Source organism: Salvia hispanica, chromosome 3, assembly GCF_029641045.1.
Source record: "Salvia hispanica isolate PSC_SH4W2 chromosome 3, Shi_PSC_v1, whole genome shotgun sequence".
Lineage (NCBI taxonomy): Eukaryota > Viridiplantae > Streptophyta > Magnoliopsida > Lamiales > Lamiaceae > Salvia > Salvia hispanica.
This window is the reverse complement of record NC_142694.1, coordinates 33,595,665-33,612,659: the sequence shown is the minus strand read 5'-3', so window position 1 is coordinate 33,612,659 and position 16,995 is coordinate 33,595,665. Positions and strand designations below refer to the sequence as shown.

The 16,995-nt window shown below is 38.8% G+C and overlaps 2 protein-coding genes across 5 annotated transcripts; one reads left to right on the top strand and one right to left on the bottom strand.

The window, feature by feature from the left end:
• The first annotated feature begins 11,004 nt into the window (after positions 1 to 11,004).
• Positions 11,005 to 13,067, top strand: PHT2;1 (phosphate transporter 2;1). The gene is made up of 3 exons (XM_048110078.2): positions 11,005 to 11,825; positions 11,892 to 12,083; positions 12,154 to 13,067. Exons 1-3 carry the CDS (start codon positions 11,190 to 11,192, stop codon positions 12,985 to 12,987), a joined length of 1,662 nt encoding a protein of 553 aa, XP_047966035.1. The 5' UTR covers positions 11,005 to 11,189; the 3' UTR covers positions 12,988 to 13,067.
• A 21-nt stretch (positions 13,068 to 13,088) lies between these two features.
• On the bottom strand, positions 13,089 to 16,813 carry LOC125210534 (Nucleotide-diphospho-sugar transferase family protein). 4 transcript variants are annotated; one of them, XM_089069324.1, is made up of 7 exons: positions 16,564 to 16,809; positions 16,427 to 16,481; positions 16,021 to 16,328; positions 15,704 to 15,932; positions 14,917 to 15,624; positions 14,590 to 14,836; positions 13,089 to 14,401 (listed from the first exon to the last, which is right to left on the bottom strand). In XM_089069324.1, exons 2-7 carry the CDS (start codon positions 16,472 to 16,474, stop codon positions 13,956 to 13,958), a joined length of 1,986 nt encoding a protein of 661 aa, XP_088925450.1. In that variant the 5' UTR covers positions 16,475 to 16,481; positions 16,564 to 16,809; the 3' UTR covers positions 13,089 to 13,955. The 4 variants fall into 4 exon arrangements, with proteins under 4 accessions (XP_088925450.1, XP_088925451.1, XP_088925453.1 ...); XM_089069325.1 differs by having other exon boundaries at positions 14,917 to 15,618; positions 16,427 to 16,813; XM_089069327.1 differs by having other exon boundaries at positions 15,704 to 15,849; positions 16,427 to 16,811.
• Positions 16,814 to 16,995: the final 182 nt, after the last annotated feature.

Sequence of the window (16,995 nt, the reverse complement as noted above, 5' to 3'; positions counted from 1 at the left end):
GATGTAATCTCTATCTATATACAAATTAAATTAGGTCAATAGTCTATGTCACTCCCAAATTGATCGATTTCATATCGCTCTGCATTATTGCTAACATATTGCAATGCTTTAATGTTACTATACCCTTGTTTTGTCTTTAACAAAAATGTTCCTTATTCTGGTTTTGATGAAAATTGGTTAGTCAAATGTCAGTTTATTGATTACTTACAAGTTAACAGTATAGAAATCAGTGTTGCATATTTTGAAAATTAATTATGATAAAACAAATATATCATATTCATTTATATTTATTTTCCTCATTTTAGGGGAGTATGATAAAAATTAATTAAATCATAATTTGACTATAATAAATGGTTGAATTCTTCCATTTATTGGGGATACCTGGAAATTGAAGAGTGCGTTTTACCTTCGCATATTCTCATTTCCTCTTCCAACTTCCAAACACTTACTTTAAACACAATTATTGTCATTAATTGAAAATTAGAAAATAGCATCGATGTCATATAAGATTTGACTATGTCCACATTCGGACAACACTAAAATCACACGATATAATTAACTATATATGGTTGGATGTCGACAATTCAACTTTAATATTATATTTTTTAATAATAGTAGTAATATTTTCTATCATATATTTGACTTTGCAGTCCTACACTTTTTTATATTTCCCCCACGAAATCCGCTTACATTCTTGCTATAATTATTAAACTAAGAATGATAATTAGCCAGATTGCATGCGCATATGACCTATCTAGCCTCAAAGTATAGTGGGATAATAACTATTTAAATTATGAAATTTGGTTAAATTTTAATTACTTATAATATTTGAAATTAGAATATTAAATTATGAAGATTCAGTTGTTCTTAATTTTTTCGATTCGTATATAACACGACGTTTTATAATGTTAAAAAGACGTTTTATAATGTTAAAAATAACATTATTTCTTTAAAAATGAAAAGAAAAATAAAAAATAAAAATAAAATAGTTATTTCCGTAAACATCACCAAATTTTATAATTTAAATGACCTCAAATATTTCGTTCAAATCTTATGCAACTGTCCACAAATATTATGTAACTGACTCAAATTTTATAACTTAAATGGTTATTATTTTAACTATAGTTGAAAAGTTGTACATTTAAAATTTAATACTAATATAATAAGAGTTGTTTCAATGAGAGAATCGAAAGAACTATACATTAACTTTTCTACTACGTTATTGTCTAGTTGTAACGATAGTCTTTAATTTATTAAAGTGTTTACAGACAACGCAACTCCTTTTGATGAATAAATAGTGCCTCGATTTACCAAATAAACATTTAATATTTCTGACTCAATTGCTTTATCCAATTGTATATTGCCCCAGTGATCGTATTATTTTATTTGTTGTATTTTTAATACCATTATATCCTATACTAAAATTTAATCCAAACGAAATAGTACAAGAATAGAGGGCCAATGTCCTTATTTTAGTAGTTGAAGTTTAGAGAAATAGGCCAAGCCCAAATCTTGGATGTTGGTCCGTTACATTTGAAATCTATCATGTGGGTATTCCAACTTGGTCCACGAGTTTTGTATTTCCAAACAAAATAATTGAATATTAAATATGAATAATAATTTAAAGCATATTTTTCAGACTGGTTACTTATATTACATTAATTGAATATTATAGGTTAGGAGAGTCCCATAAGTTGTTTCCAAGGATGCTAGCAGGATGAACTATATATAAGAAAATTCCATTGATGATTTGTATGGATCTATTGGCAGTGGTTATAGGTGTGGATAAGTTGATAATGATAGTGATATGTAGGAATTAGTGGCGGCTGATAATAGGATACACCTTTTTGACGGAGAGGAAGGCTCTGATCTTAACGGTAGGGTGGTCATATATTTGGATGAGATTGGATAGATCCTGATCCAAACCAATGCGTCCAGATCATCCGCGGGCACTTGGCAGCCACGCATCTCTCTCATCTTCACCAATACAAAACCTAAATTTGAATCAATTATTCATTTCTATGCAATCGAGATCATAGGCTCGTAGAACGGAGAGGAGGCGGGGCCGGGGGAGAATCCCACCTGCACAGAAATTTGATGGAGTTGGGAGAAGGAAGTGAACATCCAACCATACTTGATCTATGGCTTCTATTTATTGCTTTTTGGAATTTCGAAGAACACCCAACCCTTATTTATAGGCCAACAAGAATTTAAGTGGACTATTCTTTTTAATCACACATTTGTAGTGGAGTATATCTTTTATGTAATACTCCATTTGAATTCTATGGTTGTCTAACAACCACTAAAAATTTATGTAACTTTCTTTTCTCTCACATTTCTACTTATAACTTTTCCTTATATTATTATTTATTACTTTCATCCGTTCCATAATATTAGATTTATTTTTTTTATTTTGACCAGTTCATAGTACTAGAGTCATTTTCTTTAATTCTTGGTAAAAAAGTAACACATTTTCTAACTCTTACTTTTCTCCCTCTTCTACTTTATTGGAACTAATATCACACATGGGCTATGCACATATTAATAAGTGGAGTATATTTTTAAAATATTAATTTTCAATTTTAATTAATTATTCCCTCCGTCCCGCTTTAGCAGTCCCATTGACTTTTCTGCCCTCATTTTGTAAAAATGATAAAAAATAGTTAAAGTGGAGAAATGGTAAAGTAAGAGAGACAACCATTTAGATAAGACTCTTCTCTATATTATTCTCACTCTTAATTTACCATTTCTACTCTTTAACTATTCTTTTATCATTTTTATAAAAAGATGGCAGAAAAGTCAATGGGACTGCTAAAGTGGGACGGATGGAGTAAAAAAAATAGAATCAATATTAACAATGAACAATATGAATAACAATTTTAGTTATATGATAATCAAAAATCTATACAAATCAACATTGAAGCATAATAAATTTAAAACAAATCACATAATATAATATTTAAGCATTAAATCATGGCGTAGGAAGATAAAAATCTATCACAATGAAGAATTAAACACAATGGATAATTACTCATCATTTTTAAAACTTCTTTATACACTACATTAACTTTAAAATTAAAATCAACCTCTTCATTATAAACTAAAATCTTCAATTCTTCACAATTCGTCACTCTTCAACTGAACGCATAGGTAAAATAACTCGTTTGTCATCTTTAAAGCCGTCTGCCTCACCTAAAACTACAATAAAATAAGGAACAAAATCAATTTGCAATGCACAAAATCAATAATCAATATGTATAGCTACTTTCAATTTGTATAGTTTTCAATAAAATTAGAGACAAATTAAATTATACATTAAATTTACCTATAGAATAATCCTTTTATATTATTCAACCTACTTATGGATATGTATAAAAAAAATTAGCCAATTATAATTCCAACATAAATTTTTTAACATCGATCAACTATAAAATAACATAGATGGACTAAAAATCTAATCATTACTATTGAAAAAAATTATAATTATTGAAAACAAAAAGAAAGAAAATAGTGATAATCATGAATTGATAAAATGAGATATGAGTACCACTAAGTTCTTCAACAAAAAGTTACCTGAGCTAGTGACTGGTGAGTATCAGCATCTAAAGCCGCCACACCTTTCATTACAGTAGCTGCCTTCTCCCACGCAGATATCAAAGCTTTACAATGGCCGCACCATAGGGCAAGGAACTCAACCAAAATTATACCATTCGAATTGAGCAGCTGTGCGACACAAATAAACAAAATTTTAGAAATACTACATCGTCTCAGCCAAAAATATGACAAATGGATTCTCACGTTTCCACTTTCCTTATAAACCACTTTTATTATAAAACCTCCCGCTCACTCCACGTAAATTTTAATTCAATATAATTTTTTAAATTAATCTCTAAAATTCTCCCAAAACTCTCCTTTTATATATTGTATAGATATCTTTTTATTTAATACATTTTTCTTAATTTTCTTAGCGCAAAGAAATGTCATTTTTCTACAATACTATTGATATTTATAAACAAATGGTGTGAATTTTTTATACGGGTAAAAAATTCACTAACAAGCTACAGTATTAAAAAACGTACTAATATTCAATTTTTTTCATGACAATGGCTCAGCATTAATACTCCAAAGTAAAAAGATATTCAATTAAATTTTTTTTAAAAATGGCCATGTTCAGTCACAAGCTATGCATGGGGTGGGAATGAGAGGGTGCAGACTGCAGAGAGAAAGAGATAACATGGCGAGAGCGACAATGAGGAGAGAAGAAAGCAACTTGATCATAAAGAGAGAGAGTTATAGTAGTCTACTCATTCATCTTCTCATCCCTCAATAAAAACTTTTGAGTATATTATAAAAATTTAAAGGTTTAAGTTCGAAATATATATCACAAAGATTTTGAAATTATATCTGCACATTAATTTTTACACTCTTGAATAGCGACTATTGACATAAGTAAATTAAGAAGACAAAACAAAATTTATAATGTATACATTCATCATACATCATATATGTTGGAAGATATCACGGAAGATACACCAAGATTAGGAACTAAATTAGAATGATCTCACATTAATTGTAAATTATCTCTTCCTGATTTATAGCTAGGGTAAATCATACCATATGTACATGATTCTCAGCCTATTTAGGCGTGTATTCTCCTCTCTATGAAATACACTTGAATGAATATATGAAACAATAGCAAACATGGCTTCAGAGCAGGAGATTCAGAGGCTCAGAAAATAGTTCATCATCGCCAATACCTTGTCCCGACCAGAAGGCGACGGACAACCGAACCTGCAAAATGTCAGGGGATGAAGATGATGTTAAACCCGGCGATATCAGACTCAAAACCAGCAAGAATGTGACGGTAGCATTCAAACTAAATGGGAGAAATTATCCATTATGGGCTCGGCTTATGCGAGTTGCCATTGGATGCAGACGGGCGTCGAGGCACATCACGGGAGTGCCGGCGCCCCCAGACCCAACAGATAAGGATATCTGGAGTGGGAAGAGACCGATTTGGTGGTCTTTTCCTGGATGGTTGACAATATGGAGATCAACCTCGTCGGAGATTTCACACATCACCAAAGTGCGAAGGCGATTTGGGATAGCTTGGCTGTGACGTATCAAAGTACGTCGGATGCATATTTGATATACGACCTAGAGGAGAAGGTCAGTCGAATTGTCCAAGGGGACATGGATCTGGAAACGTACTGGAGAACCCTGCACGGAGTATAGGTGGAGATCGATAGATGCCAGAACAAAACCATCACCTGCTGCGACAAAGGAGTGTGTCAGTATCGAGAAATCATCAATACATGCAGATTATACAAATTTTTGGCCGGATTGAATTCTCAATACGAAGGAGTCAGAAGGGATATCCTCAAAGATAGCCCGACACCTCCAGTGGACGTCGCATATGGCTGGGTAAAACGGGAGGCTATACGACAGAAAATCATGTCGCCGACGAACCCGACTGGAGCGTCGACTGGAGAAGCGCCGTCAGGAGGAGTGGGCTTCGGATTCGGAGCCCGAAACCAGTGAACCTCATCCCAACCGGCGCCGCCCCGCCAGCAGACCCAACACCCCGCCGCCACCAACAACCGCCGCGGTGGAGCCAACAAGCCAGACAAAACCAAGTTGTGGTGCTCTCATTACGGGATGAATAAACATACCAAGGAAACCTGCTTCAAATTAGTGGGATTCCCGGAATGGTGGGATGAAACTCAAAAGGGAAAGGCACGATTGGCCATCGGAGTGGAGGAAGCCGGTGGAACAGAGTTCAATTCCCGTGGGAGAGGCGCCGACGGAGAAACTCCACGCGGCGGCGGCGGCAGGCGAGGCGAAGAAGTCGGGCAGGCAGCCTTCGCCGGACGCGTCGGAGGAGAAGAGAGCGGCGGCGGGATTTTCCCAGGAGGTAATGGGCTGGGTTTGAGAAACCCTAGCCCAATTTATAATTTTCCTGCCAGCCCCTCTTTTTTGAAAAAATTACATATTGAACCCCATGTCTCACAATCTGACCCCCATAGTTTGAGTATTTTGATAAATGACCCCATATTATGTGATAATGCATTTGTCAGCCCCAATAGATTTGAAATCTTGCACAAATTGCCTATTGCATGTAATGTAGAATGTAAGCCGAGAGAAAAAGATAGAGGGTGGATTTTTTATTGTGGGGCGACTGATACTATGACTCATGATAGGAGGGATTTTTTGGATTTTTGTGGAAAAATGAAAAGTCAAATACAGACTGCAGATGGGGAATTAACATCAGTAGAGGGTAGTGGAACAATTGAGATTTCTCCCACGCTAAAATTGTCGAATTGTCTCTATGTTCCCAAATTATCTCACAAGTTGATGTCTATTAGTCACGTGACGAAGGAATGAAATTGTACGCTACTAATGCATCCTAATTTCTGTGTATTACAGGATATCAGGACGAGGAGGATAATTGGGCGTGGCACTGAGCGTCAAGGCCTCTACTATGTTGACGAGATGGCTCACCAAGGGAGTGCCGCAATGCTGGCTCACGGATCTGCGACTCGAGAAGCTTGGTTGTGGCATAGACGTTATGGTCACCCATCTCATGGTTATTTTAAATTACTTTTTCCTAAGTTTTCTCATTTTAAGAACTTTGATTGCGAATCTTGTGTTTTGGCCAAAAGCCACAGACAATCGTTTAAGTCATCTGAAACTCGAGTTAAGAGTCTTTTTTCTTTGGTACATGCTGATGTCTAGGGTCGTGCACCCGTTACTGGTGATCATGGTTTTAAATATTTTTTATTGTTTGTGGATGATTGTTCGAGAATGACGTGGGTATATTTTTTGAAAAACAAATCTGAGGTGTACGAAAAATTTGTCCTTTTTTACAAACTGGTTCAAACTCAATTTCAGACAACCATTAAAATTCTTAGGTCAGACAACGGGAGGGAGTTTGTAAATCGGGAAATGTCAAATTTTTTCGTGGATAAAGGGTTAGTTCACCAAACCTCTTGCCCATATACACCCGAACAAAATGAAGTAGCTGAAAGGAAAAATAGGATCATTTTGGAAATTACTCGTGCCTTGTTTTTTGATTCTAATGTTCCAAAATTTTTATGGCCTGAGACTGTTGCTACATCTGTGTATTTAGTTAACCGTCTACGAACAAAAATTTTAAACATGAAAACTCCTTTACAACTTTTATCTTCCCTAGCCAAAGTACCTGAACCACTTACCTTACCACTTAAAATTTTTGGGTGTTCCGTGTATGTCCATGTTCCAAAACACGAAAGAACCAAATTTTCCGGTTGCGCCATAAAATGTGTTTTTTGGGGTATGGAATCAACCAAAAGGGGTATAGGTGCTTTGATCCATCCTCTAGGAAGATAATAACCACTATGAATTGCAACTTTCTTGAGTGTGAGTATTACTACACCAACCTTAGTGGTCAGGGGGAGAGTAGAACTATTGATAGGACGAGTGGACCTCTAAGTTGGTTTGTGTCACCACCAAGCAACTCTGTCGCGGAACCAACAGAGACAGTTAGTACTGCCGCAGAGCCTGTCTTGTCAACAGCGGAGCCTCCTCACTCGCCTTCTCCCGATAGTCCTCCTCCAGTGATATCTGAGGTAATTACTGAACCTGGAGTCAATAGTACGAATATTCCTAATGACTCTGTGACAGAACTGGAACCGATAGAGACTGCTGCGATTGATGGAGATACAGGACAGTACATACTCCCTTATCGAACCACAAGGGGCGTCCCACCCAAGAGGTACAACCCAGAACGTATCTCGAAGAAGAGTAGATATTCGGTGGCGAATCTGGCTAAAGCAAATTTGACGGAGATGGCAAAGGCCTTCACAGTAGCTCTATATGATGAAGAGGAAATTCCCAGAACTGCGGAAGAAGCAATGAAAATCAAACATTGAAGGGAAGCAATGCTCGTAGAAATGAAGGCACTAATGAAAAGCAGAACGTGGGAAGTGTGTCTGAGACCCGAGGGGTTTAGACTAGTAGGATGTCGTTGGGTATTCACGATCAAGAGGAAGCCAGACGGTTCAATTGAGCGCTACAAGGCGAGGTTAGTGACAACAAGGCAGCAATAAGCATATCTGAAAATCCCGTGCAACATGATCGAACGAAGCATGTTGAAGTAGACCGCCACTTCATCAAGGAGAATATAGAAGCTAGAATTGTGGACCTTCCATTTGTTCGTTCAAAAGACCAGTTAGCAGATATTCTTACGAAGGCTGTGGATTTAAGAAGCTTCCATGAAGTATTGGGCAAGTTAAAAATGGGTGATCCCATTGTTAACTTGAGGGGGAGTGTTGGAAGATATCACGGAAGATACACCAAGACTAGAAACTAAATTAGAATGATCTCACATTAATTGTAAATTATCTCTTCCTGATTTATAGCTAGGGTAAATCATACCATATGTACATGATTCTCAGCCTATTTAGGCGTATATTCTCCTCTCTATGAAATACACTTTGAATGAATATATGAAACAATAGCATACAATATAGAATGTTCATGTTCAAAAAATCTCCAACGAAGGTCCTAGATGGCGATTGCCACTTGCAAAATTTTATACAATTTAATGTTTTGTTGCGACGCCAATAGTTACAAATTGTCACATTGTGGGCCATTATTATCCATTAATTTGCTATAGTCTTTTGGAAAATGACATGGATTTAGCACTTTGTTTGTTTTGTTTGGTTGGGATGGTACGGTTAAATTACACAAAAACGACAATTAGAATTTGACTGGTTTTAGAAATATACTACTCCTATAAATCAATCTTGAATATGGACAATATTTTGTTTTCTACACAGCTCGAGAAATAGATTACCAAACTGTCAAATTGTAACTGCCGTGTTGTTTAATTAAGGTTGGGAAATGCTGACTTTAATAAATACTCCGCTGTACTTAGAAATTAAATCTCATCTCACTGTGTCACTTGTTTTATGAAAATTTAGTAGCTTATGTTTGGTCTTCTTAAACCATTGTGCTACTTCATTAGCAATTAATGTTCCGTTGCGAATTTGTCCATTTTTGACGAAAACATGATTATATAACAAGCCATAATTAATGGTTATTTCTTAGATTTAAACATTACGTGGTGAAGTTACCGATATAAATATCTATAATCCGGTTAATTAGTCAAAGAAGCAATTTAATCTATCTATCTTGTCCAAATCGTTTTCATGATAAAGAATAGTAAACTTTTGTATTCGTGTTAATATATCATTTTTCTGCAACGTCTTTGTTACTATAATTGAATTATTAGTCTTCTCTATGAAAAATAGAAGAAGATATTTATCATGAGATTCAATTCAATTCCAAAAAGAAGAAGATATTTAATTTATCACGTTATTATACATAATATCAAAGCTCGTTATGTAGATGGAAATTATATCGCCATCTTCGCGTCTTCTTTTAGTTTTGTTTATTTTTGCATACGTTTGTGTTAAAATGACAACCTCTCTTAAAGTGATACCGTGACATTACTTATACAACAATATTATAAACGTTACACAACAATATTATAAACGCTACACATCAATCTATAGATTGTTGTATAGTGTGTTGGATATTGCTGGTCAAGAAAAATTGTTGTATAGTGTACAACATATTGCGGACTGTCTTTTTCAGAATTTTTTTTTTGCCACGTGGCAGCTTATTATTCGTCCACGTGTACAAATGATTAGCTAGGAATGGTGGTATGGTGTTATTTTAAGAAGTGGTGACACCTAACGCTCCCCTTTTTGCATATATATAAAGCCTGTATACATATAATTAATTATGCTTGTCCAGTTGTCCTTATAAGAGTAACTCAAATCGGAAAGAATACACAGTATTTATTTTCAATAAGTAAAATTTGTGAGAAGGTAACAAGAAATTAAAAATAAAAACGTTTATAACTTGAAATGGACTTACGACACGAGCTAGAATATGGGCCTAATAAGCATATTTTCGGCACAGAAATCTAAGATTGGCCATTTGGGTCAGTTGGCTAAGAGCTCAAAATGGGCCTCTGGGCTTATCCTAGTATTAATAGTAGTAGTAGTAGTAGTACTCAGTACTTAATATTTTCTGGATTTATGAATCTTAGTATTTACACCACAATATAATAAATATACTAATGCTCTATCCGTCCTCTGGATGTTCATATTCTTGAGTGACATAAAATTTTAAAAAGAATTGTAGGTAGAGTAAATAAAGAGAAAAAAGAAATTAAATATTTTAATAAAGAGAGGGATTTATTTTTAAAAATGAAAAATTTACATTTTAATTAGAAAGAGGAATATTTTGAGTGAGACGGAGGAATAATAAAATTACATAAATGTGATACTGTTAAAGCTACATCCTTACATCCAAACATTACTAAAATCATGCAAATATGCAACGATTTATGGTTTTGAGAAGCGGCAGTTTTGTTTAGGTATGATTTTTGTTGTTGGGCACATGACATCAGCTGTGATTTCTCTCGGATCACATCAATGTTAAGCACCATAGTCAAATTCTAGAATTACAAGGATGAATACACCAAATTTCATACTCATATAATAAAGTCATGCAGATTTATTGTATTGACAATCGGCAATTTTGTCTTATAGGGAGTAGTACAGTAGTAACATTTTTTCAGTATATATAGTACTCCTTATCGTAAAATATACTTGTATACCAGATTCAGTCCGGTTACAATATAATACTACTAGTTACTACTATTTTCTTACATTGATCGATATTTTTGATAGGAGTATAACATTATATAGTACTCTCTCCATTCAATGTTAATTGTTTAATTTTAGGAAATTCAAACATAATTGAGTCATTTTTCAAAAAATCTTATTTATTGTCTCTTACTTTATTCACCATTTATTTGCATTAATCTCAATTAAGAAGAAAGGAGGAAGTATGATACATAATCCTATAATCCATTTGTTGAGACAGAAAATAGGTGCACTTAAAGGAGTTGGTAGTGATTAAAAGGTAGCGTGGATAATGGATATTATTGGATATAGTGGCTCTGAAATCTTCAGCTTTCAACCACTCATCCATATTCCATTCACACACCGCCGGAAGAAAAGTGAGATTCAAGAAAATGCAAACTCTTCTCATTCTCATTCTGGATTAATGGTCGTTAATCAATCTCAATAAATTCTCGGATTATTCCTTGTCTCTCTCATTTCAGTCAGTCCATGGCTACCTCCTACGGCCTCAGACACAGCACCACCGCCGCCTCTCTCCTCCTCCTCCGCAATTCCCACATCCACCTCCCCCGATTCCGACTCAATACACACCTCTTCATCCCCAACCCTCACCCACCATCATCATCTCTCTCCATCTCATTCTCCAGACTCTCTCCCTCCGCCGCCCTATCCTCCTCCTACGCCGGCGGCGAAAATGAGGAGCTCCCCGGGGTGGCGGAGGCCATGAACATCTCCCCGGCGACGGCGGCGGCGGTGGGGGTGTGCATCGCGGTGGCGGTGCTGGCCCTGCCGCTGGCGATGCCGTCGCTGGGGCGGGGGCTGCCGCTCAAGACTCGCGCGGTGTCGTACGCCACGCTGCTCTTCGGATTCTACATGGCGTGGAACATCGGGGCCAACGACGTGGCCAACGCCATGGGGACGTCGGTGGGGTCGGGGGCGCTGTCCCTGAGGAGGGCGGTCATCATCGCCGCCGTGCTGGAGTTCTCCGGGGCGCTGCTCATGGGGACGCACGTGACCACCACCATGCAGAAGGGGATTCTCGTTGCCACTGTGTTTCAGGGGAAGGAGACTCTGCTTTTTGCTGGCCTTATTTCTTCCTTGGCTGCTGCTGGCACTTGGCTCCAGGTATATCGAATACTAGTACTATCACTCATTAACTGCTACCAACTCTTCTTCAATTTGCCTACTTAGGTTGCATCATACTATGGTTGGCCTGTCTCTACCACGCATTGTATAGTTGGATCAATGGTCGGATTCGGGCTAGTCTACGGAGGCGCTGGAGCTGTTTTCTGGAGTTCCCTCGCTCGAGTCACTTTGTCCTGGGTCGTGTCGCCTTTGGTGGGAGCATTCGCCTCTTTCCTCGTCTATAAATGCATCCGCAGGGTATGTATGTACATATGTTTCAGTCTTGTGGATGCAGCCTCAAATCTAAGCCTTGTCTCTACATCTCTAGTTTGTTTACAGTGCTCGAAACCCGGGGCAAGCAGCAGCGGCAGCTGCACCATTAGCCGTCTTCTTAGGCGTCACAGGGATTTCCTTCGCTGCATTCCCTCTCAGCCAGACTCTATCTGTAGCTATCGCGCAGGCCTTAGCCTGTGGCGCTTGCGGAGCTGTCCTGTTCGACAGAATCATAAGGACACAGCTCGGCCACCTCCTAGACAAGCCTCCTAAAGATGATGCACAAGTGACAGAATCGAGAACAGAGAACGAGTCGAGTAAAAACATCGGTCTCCTGTCTGATATAGCTGGTCCTAAGGGAACGCAGTTGAAGATAGTTTACGGAGTGTTCGGGTACATGCAAGTTCTGTCGGCCTGCTTCATGTCATTTGCACACGGGGGGAACGATGTCTCCAATGCGATAGGCCCTCTGGCAGCGGCCCTATCGATTCTGCAAGGTGGGGCGTGTGGCGGTGAGATTGTGATCCCTAATGACGTGCTGGCATGGGGCGGATTTGGGATCGTTGCAGGGCTTATGGTGTGGGGATACAGAGTTATCGCGACTATTGGGAAGAAGATAACGGAGCTGACACCGACTAGGGGCTTTGCTGCTGAGTTTGCAGCAGCATCGGTTGTGCTTGGGGCTTCGAAGCTCGGACTGCCTATCTCGGCCACACACACGCTGGTTGGAGCAGTGATGGGGGTAGGGTTCGCAAGAGGGCTTAACAGCGTACGAGCAGAGACCGTGAGGGAGATTGTGACGTCGTGGGCTGTCACCATCCCTGCTGGTGCCACTTTTGCTGTTGTTTATACATGGATCTTCACCAAGTTCTTATCCTACTTACTGTGAGTGAAACTCCAATTGTTTTATTATAATGTGCACTGAAATTTTTCAACTGAGATTTATGCATATGATTCGCATCTTCCACATATATGTTATTCACTTATGGAGATCTCATGATAATCAAGTATTATTTCTCAATCAAGAAGAAAGTTCATAATCAAACACAAGAAGCCAATAAACATAGAGGAATCTGATTAAACGGTTTGTGTTCATGGAGATAACTCTCGTATAGAATCGAGGCTCGGCTCCCAGTCGCTTTCCTTCCATAGCTTCGGCTTTTGGATTGGTGGAACGAATGGTCTCTTCTCTTTCACAGATTTTTTCGCTGCAGAATCTGCACGACGCGGACGCTCTGTGGAAACGAAGAGGTCCTGAGCAGAAGAGATGGATTCCTCGAAACTAACATCTCCGGCTTCTTCAATTTCACCGGCCCTCCCTCTGGCTGAGTGTTTACGTTTCAACTTCTCCACAGAAGTACGCCTCATGAGAAAGTATTTCCGGCCAGGTAACAAGACGTCGTCTGCTGTCAAGACAGATTCCTGTGGGCGGTTGAAGACCTGAGGAGTAGTGATGCAGAAATCTGGGTATTTCTGAATGAGTTCGGAGGCACGAATTCGAGTATGATACATTTCTACTCGACCACCAGCATGAACTACCCTCACCATGATATCCTTCATTTGCCTGCTCACACTCTGTGAATGAGACGGCGTCTCCTCTCTCACCTCCTGCTTTCTCTTGCACGTATTTTGCACGGCTGGGCTTGCGGTCGACTGGAAACATGAAAACATCCCTCCAGCATCTCAGACCAGCAGAAGCAGATTGATGAAGCTGTGGTGTGGGGGTAGGTATCTAAAGCTCTAAAACCTATGTTTTTCTTAGTTTCCTAAGCTCTTTCCTTTTTTTAGCTTTATTCTAAAAGTCCAACGGCAAGAACTAAGTTATCGATGTCTACGCATAGGAATTAGCAATGATGCTTAGAAATAACTTTTGGGATTTGTCATGTACCAGCTTTGCAAACACATTCTAGTGTTGATGTCATACTCCCACAGCCCGGACAATACCTGCCTTTCGAGCTTCTTTTTTCTCCCGTTTATCCAGTTGTTGTGTAGAACAAAACAGCCCCTTTCCTCGCAGGCCTTCTTTGTGTCCTCCTCCTCCCACAGACCACGGTATGCACCGTTTGGGAAGAGATCTCGATCCAAGAAATGGACCCGTAGGTTCGTTTCTGGGTCCAAGCACTGGTCATCGCCTAACCTGTAGGAGCCACCTTCCCCGCATAACGTATCGTAGAAGCTTGGTTGTTCGGATAGATTGGAATAGGCTGCGTGCTGCACCACCTTTCCCAGCGCAGCAATTGTTATTCTGTCTGAATGAGCATAATAGAAGCCAGAGTTAAGGCGCCGAGGCAAGTTCATTGCTCCTGCAAGAAACCAGAAGCAAGAAGTTATATTTGCTCTTTCACCATAGGGCAAAATGCTGAAAAAATCAACTTCTGATCCGCTCTGTATCTTTAGAAATTAGCCAGAAACCCATAAGTTTGGAATTTTTTCGCAACCATCAAACCAAACTTCATGAATTTTTTGTGGCAATTTGCCCTATTATATTTACCTGTGACATTAAATTCATCGGACTGTGCGACAAGAACACCCGGGCCGAAAGAAGTGAGATAATCCAATGGATTCTTGAACCAATACACATCCACATCACTCAAAAGCACATTATACCCAAGCTCCAAAATCTGCAGAACCATTCTTGACTTCACTTTAGTTACTTTCTGAAAGCATTCGGATCCGAAATGGCAGTCATCGAAGCTGATGTTGGTTGGAGGAGATGCACATTTAATAACTGGGACGCCCTAACATATGAACATAAAATGTTAGCTAATCTTGAAACCGTCAATCAAGCTATATAGATCAGTAATGGAGGTGAAGCCACCTGCAGGACTGAGAAATCATAGACTTCATCATCGAGGGCGCAGACCAAATAGTTCGGTACTTGGAGGTAACGCAGCCTGCAGACCCAGCTCATCAGCATGTCTTTGTAACTAGATCCAGCAATTCCAAGTAGAATTGTCTTGTTCTGATCAGCCTGCATTGCCAGTAGAGATTCCATGGACATTGGAAGTGTGACTGCTTTCGTCACACTCAACGCCTCTCGTTTGAAGCACCCTTCGTGTGACTTCACTGCTTCAACACAATCAAACAACTCCTTTTGTGTAGATAAAAAGAGGCTCTTGTTTCTCAGGTTCAGTGGTCTGTTGTATCCCTGCCAAAACACAGCGCTGTGATCCGTGTTTGTAAACAGATAGTTCCCACCACATGTAGATAATCTGAATGAATTAGTATAGTTCGGATCATCGAAAGAAAATGATCCATAGTTCCTTCCAAGAAGGGAATTCCCAGCAAGTTCCCAGCTTTTTTCTTGATCAAGCTCGCTTAGGTAGAAACTCGACACAGTCAAGGTTGCATCGATCACGAGCCTGAAATCAGAGATCAAAGCTTCAGTGACAAGCCAATGGTTGTGAACTCCCTTCCCAAACAAGAAAGGGGGAAGAACACCCTTGTGAAGAGGCAGATCTCCATTGTTCCATGCTATAAGCATTTTTTCTCCGCACGAAGCTTCTTGAACGAGCAACGCCTGCAACTAAGGAAGACGACAGTTTTAGCACACACAAGATGAAGATCTGCTTCTCCCACCAGAATATGATGAACCGGCACAATACCTTTTGTATCCTATCGCCACCATCATCAGACTGTAACGGAAAGGGGAAGGTGGAAGCGTTTCGCGATGAAGCAACGAGCAGCCAGTCTTGGTCTAGCTTATGAGCGTATCTCAAAGTGGAGAGAAGGTCTGGCATGAGAATGGTGTCTGGATCAATCAACACAGAAATATCTGATGAGGATGACAGAGATCGAGCAACCATTGAATGGAAAAAGGGGGTGCCCAGAAACCTAGTAAAACGATGAAAATGTAGGAATCCATCCCACCATTAGCAAATCAGTCCACCTTGAGTTAAGATGGTGAAAGAATCAAACTCACGTGAAATCGATTTTGGTCTCCACAGAGATTCGTGGACCAATGGAGGTAGCAAAGGAGGAAACAGAAGGGTCTTGGCTGAAAAGAACGACATTGATGTGTTCCGACAATCCGAGCCATGATCTAACAGCAAGACTCTGTCTTTCACCGAATGATCCAACGAAAGGCCTCGGCGCTGTAAAGATAGTGATGGTGGGGATACTCGAACTCTTCATCTTGATCTGGTCTTTCAGCATTTGGGTGCCGTAGAAGGAGACACCAATCAAGAAGAAGCCACATATCCAGACAAGCCAAAGTCCACTTTGCAGAATCTGCAAAATAAATTGGGGGAAACTGAAAAATGAGAATGCGTAGAAAATGCTCGACGATTTTATTCAACGAAATTGGGAAATTCCACTCTGTGTTTTACCTTCTTGTTATAGATACTACTAGATAAGAAATGCATACCCATATACATCTCCGCCCTTTGATTCACAATAAAATGAATCGTATTAAGCGGTTAGAAATGGATTGAAGGAGTGAAAATAACGCAAGTAATGGCAATACCATGTGACGGCAGCGTAATCTTCACCACTTCCGATGCTCCGGAAGGGAAACGCGTAATTTCAATTTCCTTATTTATATTCAAACCATTTCCTTTTCTTTTTTTGTTCTCCTTTTCAGTTGTCAACTGATTAAAAAAAAGATGAATTCGGTAGTGGAGCATTTGCGAACTCGGAGCTCAAAAGTTGCAGATAAATATAACTGTCTGTCTGTGAATTGTTACTTATTTATTTCTGTTGTGAGGAATTGCACTTATAATTATAAACAATGTGTTACTATATGATTGGTTCATAATTACTACTCTAATTAAGGAGGATAGTTTATGCTATAATCTTTTCAATTAATTGAAGATTTAAATTGTATAGTGCTTAAGTTGAAGCATGTGATGATGTGCATACTATAAAGTGAGTTGACAATTAAGTCAAAAGTTGGTTT

Bases quoted from the DNA above. Each gene is read 5' to 3' on its own strand.
- LOC125210534 (XM_089069324.1), bottom strand. From the start codon at position 16,474: ATGTATATGGGTATGCATTTCTTATCTAGTAGTATCTATAACAAGAAG. The intron at 16,329-16,426 runs GTAAAACACAGA...TTTATTTTGCAG, and splicing joins GTAGTATCTATAACAAGAAG to ATTCTGCAAAGTGGACTTTG. The intron at 15,625-15,703 runs GTATTGTGCCGG...CGTCTTCCTTAG, and splicing joins GTGGCGATAGGATACAAAAG to TTGCAGGCGTTGCTCGTTCA.